General features: G+C 40.7%; 1 protein-coding gene across 1 annotated transcript; it reads left to right on the top strand.

Moving 5' to 3' along the window:
• The first annotated feature begins 2,128 nt into the window (after positions 1-2,128).
• LOC114112897 (NADH dehydrogenase [ubiquinone] 1 subunit C1, mitochondrial) lies at positions 2,129-2,535 on the top strand. The gene has a single exon (XM_027963981.2). It carries the CDS (start codon positions 2,136-2,138, stop codon positions 2,364-2,366), a length of 231 nt encoding a protein of 76 aa, XP_027819782.1. The 5' UTR covers positions 2,129-2,135; the 3' UTR covers positions 2,367-2,535.
• The last annotated feature ends 2,889 nt before the right edge of the window (positions 2,536-5,424 follow it).

The following is a 5,424-nucleotide window of genomic DNA, read 5'->3' as shown; positions in this document are numbered from 1 at the left end:
CAGAATAGGGATTTCCCTGGTGGTCCAGTGGCTAAGACTGCAGTTCCACTGCAGGGATCACAGGTTCAGTCTCTGGTTAGGGAACTAAGATCCCGCATGCCTTTTGGTGCTGCCAAAAATTAAACAAACAAACAAACAAATTACGAAAAAAAGAAAATCAGAACAGACTGCTTCAACCTGCCACTGATGACTTCTTTCTAAGGTGAAGTTGCTCAACACTGAGGTAGACTCTTTCAACACCATGAATTACGGATTTCAACGTTATGAATTTACGTCACAGTCATTCAGCCCACATTTCACCTTTTGTCCTAAGGATGATATGAGATCTTTCAACTTCTTTGCAGAAATTATGATCTATGATCAGTCTCCTGATCAAATAACTTAGAAACCTGGCAAACTTTAGTGGAAGGAGTTTTCCCAATGGATCCATATTAGTTCCTAGACAGCACTAATTCCTCTTTGGAGTTCTTCAAATTAATCAGTACATAATCTAGAACTTTCATGATCATTTTGCTCTCTTTATGTTGCATACTGGAAATTCAGCACAAAATTTGGAGCTGAATCATAGGAACTGCTATAAAATTGCACATTAAACCCAGGGTTAGCACAAAGGTAAAAATTATATGTAATTAAAGTTATCTTTGAAGATCCATTAAACGACTCACAAAGTATAGTATGTCTGGTTTGCCGTGCGCAGTCTTGTACGGTAATCTTTCTTCTAGCATCAAAGATCAAGAACCACTGAAATAGACTATGTTACAGAGGAAGCCCATCCTGGAACACTGACAACATTTTATCAAATCCACCTCCAACAGTGAATGAGGGAATCTCGGAGATTTCTAAATTATCCCTGCTTGTCAGTAAACTTTATTTATTTTTTTTTAATTTTTATTTTTACTTTATTTTACTTTACAATACTGTATTGGTTTTGCCATACATTGACATGAGGGGGGCTGGTGCACGGTGATGATCCAGAGAGATGTTATGGGGAGGGAGGTGGGAGGCGGGTTCATGTTTGGGAATGCATGTACACCCGTGGTGGATTCATGTCAGTAAACTTTAATTTGTGTTGTTTTAATATGAACCTTTTGTGCTTCCCTGATAGCTCAGTTGGTAAAGAATCTACCTGCAGGGCAGGAAACCCCAGTTCAATTCCTGGGTTGGGAAGATCTGCTGGAGAAGGGATAGGCTACCCACTCCAGTATTCTTGGGCTTCCCTTGTGGCTCAGCTGGTAAAGAATCCACCTGCAATGCGGGAGACCTGGGTTCGATCCCTGGGTTGGGAAGATCCCTTGGAGAAGAGAAAGGCTACCCATTCCAGTATTCTGGCCTGGAGAATTCCATGGACTGTATAATCCAGACACGACTAAGCAACTTCCACTTTGTAATATTAGTATGTAATAATAGACTTTTTCTGTTGATATGAGAATTGAAAGTAATTATCAATGAAAGTACCTAGTTCAGGATCTGACACCTAGTATATTTTAATTTAAATCTTTCTAGAATAAATAATCAAGTACACACTACTGCTTGAAAGGTAGGAGGACTTCCCAGGTGGTTCAGTGGTTAAGAATCTGCCTGCCAATGCAGGGGACAAGGTTTCAGTCCCTGGTCCAGGAAGATCCCACATGCCATGGAGCATCTAAGCCTGGGCACTGCAACCACTGAGCCCGAGTGCCCAGTCTGTGCTCCAAAACCAGAAAAGCCTCCACAATGAGAAGCCCACTCACTGCAACTAGAGAGTAGGCCCCTTTCTCCCAGGAAGGTGGGAGAAAACACCTCAGTCACTGAGGCCTTAATTTTCCAAGGCAGCGCTTCTCTTCCATGACCTTGGGCATTGATCCCATGATGCCCCTTACTGTAAGTTGAGCTTTGTAATTACTTTCTATAATCATGAAATTGTAGAGTTGAAAGGTGGACTTTGTTTTAAGATGGCAGTTAGTTGGCATGACTGACTTTATCATTTATCAGCTATGTGATCTTGGGCAAGCTAACATTTTTAAACTTATTCCCATATTTTCAGAGAATGTTATTGATAACTGCATCACTGATAGAGGCCATTAATGTAAGGCACTCAGCTCAGAGCAGATCCGAGTGTCTGTGACGTTATACATCAAAGTCATATTCAAGGCAAGATGGCGCCGTCCGCCTTTTTGCGCCCATTCTGGAAGCTGCTGGCCCCGGCTAGGTTCCCGAGTGTCTCTTCATCGCGGTCAAAGTTCTACATTCAGGAACCGCCACATGGCAGTCCTAACTGGCTGAAAGTTGGATTGACCTTGGGCACCTCCGCTTTTTTGTGGATCTATCTCATCAAACAACATAATGAAGATGTTTTAGAGTATAAAAGAAGAAATGGGTTGGAATAAACTTTGGAAATACTAAAACAGTGTGTTCCATATAGTGATTATAGCAGTTCCTCTGGATTCACGAATCTGTTGAGTTGTAAATGTGAGAGAAAGAATTACGTGTGACTATATGTCAAGTCAGCATTTGTGTTTTACATAATTAAATTAAAAAATACTTCTGTGTTTGTCAGATTATGTATATTGTGACAGTGTATAGAATGTTAGTTCTAAGGTAAATTATTAAAAGTATTTTAATGTGGAAAAAAAAGTCATATTCAGAAAGTACAGTTTATTTCAAAAAGACTTCTGAAGAAAAATTATTTCTGTAAGAATTAACATTAAAAGTCAATCTAGATAACCTAAACCCAACATTCAGTTACTTTTAACCATTAACATTGGCTCTAACCACATTAAATATTATGACACTATTTATTTATTTGGCCTCTCTGGGTCTTTACTATGGCTTGAGAACTCTTAGTTGTGGCGTGTGGGATCTAATTCTCTGATCAGGAATTAAACCCCAGCTCCCTGAATTGGGAACATCAAATCCTAGCCAGTGAACCACCAGGAAAATTCCAACAGTTTTAAATTAATCACCTATATGATAAAAAATAATGAAATGTGTTGTGTCATCATTTTTCCTTTAAAATGATGACTTTGGGTATATTAGTTTCCCAGAACTCCTTGGAACCAAGTACCAAAGTCACCATGTATCCAAAACTGCTGGCTTAAAACAACACACATTCGTTGTCTCACAGTTCTGAAAGTTAAAAGCCTGAAATCAAGATGTGGGCAAAGCCATGTTCTCTTTAATGACTCTAGGAAGAAGCCTTCCTCACCTCTTCTAGATTCTGGTTTCTGCCAGTAATCCTGGGCTTCACATGCATCACTCCCATCCCATGGGTGTCTTCTCTGTTTGTCTGTCTCTGTAACCAAATTTTCCATTTTTATAAGCACACCAGTCATTTGGGGTTAGGGCCTCATTATAAATTAATTATTTATGTAAAGATCCTGGGGCTTCCCTGGTGGCTCAGGGGTAAAGAATCCACCTGCCAGTGCAGGAGATATGAGTTCTATTCCTGTATCAGGAAGATCCCCTGGAGAAAAGAACAGCACCCACGCCAGTATTCTATAGATCCTGACAGCAGATGAGAAATAGATTGACTTGCCGGCCAACACGCTGGACAGAGGAGCCTGGTAGGCGACAGTCCTCGGGGTCGCAAAGAGTTGGGCATGACTGAGTGAGCACACACACATGCAAGAAGCACATTCTATTAACAGTCACAGCTTTCTGGGTAGATATGCAGATGACACCACCCTTATGGCAGAAAGCAAAGAACTAAAGAGCCTCTTGATGAAAGTGAAAGAGGAGAGTGACAAAGTTGGCTTAAAACTCAACATTCGGAAAACTAAGATCATGGCATCCTGGTCCCATCACTTCATGGCAAATAGATGGATAAACAATGGAAACAGTGACAGACTTTATTTGAGGGGGCTCCAAAATCACTGCAGATGGTGACTGCAGCCATGAAATTAAAAGACACTTGCTCCTTGGAAGAGAAGCTATGACCAACTTAGCATATTAAAAAGCAGAGACATTACTATGCCAACAAAGGTCCAACTTGTCAAAACTATGGTTTCTGCAGTAGTCATGTAGGGATGTGAGAGTTGGACTATAAAGAAAGCTGAGTGCAGAAGAATTGATGCTTTTGAACTGTGGAGTTGGAGAAGACTCTTGAGAGTCCCTTGGACTGCAAGGAGATCCAACCAGTCCATCCTAAAGGAAGTCAGTGCTGAATATTCATTGGAAGGACTGATGCTGAAGCTGAAACTCCAATACTTTGGCTACCAAATACTCCAATACTTTGATGCGAAGGACTGACTCATTTGAAAAGACCCTAATGCTGGAAAAGATTGAAGGCAGGAGGAGAAGGGGACAACAGAGGATGAAATGGTTGGATGACATCACCGACTCAATAAACATCAGTCTGAGGAAGCTCCAGGAGTTGGCGATGGACAGGGAGGCCTGGCGTGCTGCAGTCCGTGGGATCACAAAGAGTCAGACACGACTGAGAGACTGAACTGAACTGAACTGATGAGAACCTTTGGCTGTTTTATAATCTTGATTTTTCCTATAACCTCAATTTTCCTTTATGAATGCTACTAATTACGAGAGAATAAATCTGAGAGATCTCAAAGGAATTAATAACTGAATGAGAACAAAATCTGTCTCCACAACTATAGTCAGAGCTAGAAACACATAACCTTGAAAGAAACATTTCTTACAATGCTCAGCATATTGGCCAGCAAGTCAATCTATTTCTCAGCTGCTGTCAAGGTCTACTGCACACCATGTAAGTTAACTGAGTTAGGAAATATTAATAAGATAGCACTAAAAGAGATGTCCTTCATCAGTACTGGACATCAACACTGAGATATGCGGGAAGCAGGGCTAACAGGTGTGAAGCTGCCAACCTAGGGAATTTTTCTCTAAATAAACAAGACTGTGCTGACACAGCGACTTTCTCCTTGATAGCAGACCAGCATTTCTTCAAATCTGACTGCCATATTTTCTGCAGTAGCAATCACTGGTTTGATAATATAAGCATCATTTCTGGTTCTTGTTTTGGAGACAAGTTATATTCCACTGGGGAATTTCTAGCATGGGAGTGTATTTTGGTATATATAATATTTTGTTGACATTGATACCAAGGATAAAGACCAAAGAAAACCAAAGTCTTTCTCTAAAGAATCTTAGCAGTATTACTCACAGCTTTAAGAAAAGCTCTTCAAAGGCAGCCTAAGAAGGTGAATACTCATAGCTGTAACCTTGATGATTGTTGGTCAGAGAAGCATATGATTACCCCTCAATTTGTAAAAACTTGAGCAGGCTGGTTTGAGAGTTGGTGGGAGGTGGGGAAATAGTAGCAACTGTCCCAACAATAAATTCACACATTTTTGAGGTCACAGACCCCATATTCACTTTGGGGACAGATTCCTGACTCACCAGACATCGAGAGTCTTCTTAACCATCTTGACAGTCCATGACTTGTGCATCTCAGTTCAGTTGGCTGATACC

This window comes from Ovis aries, chromosome 2, assembly GCF_016772045.2.
Source record: "Ovis aries strain OAR_USU_Benz2616 breed Rambouillet chromosome 2, ARS-UI_Ramb_v3.0, whole genome shotgun sequence".
Lineage (NCBI taxonomy): Eukaryota > Metazoa > Chordata > Mammalia > Artiodactyla > Bovidae > Ovis > Ovis aries.
This window is presented reverse-complemented; position numbering and strand designations above follow the sequence as displayed.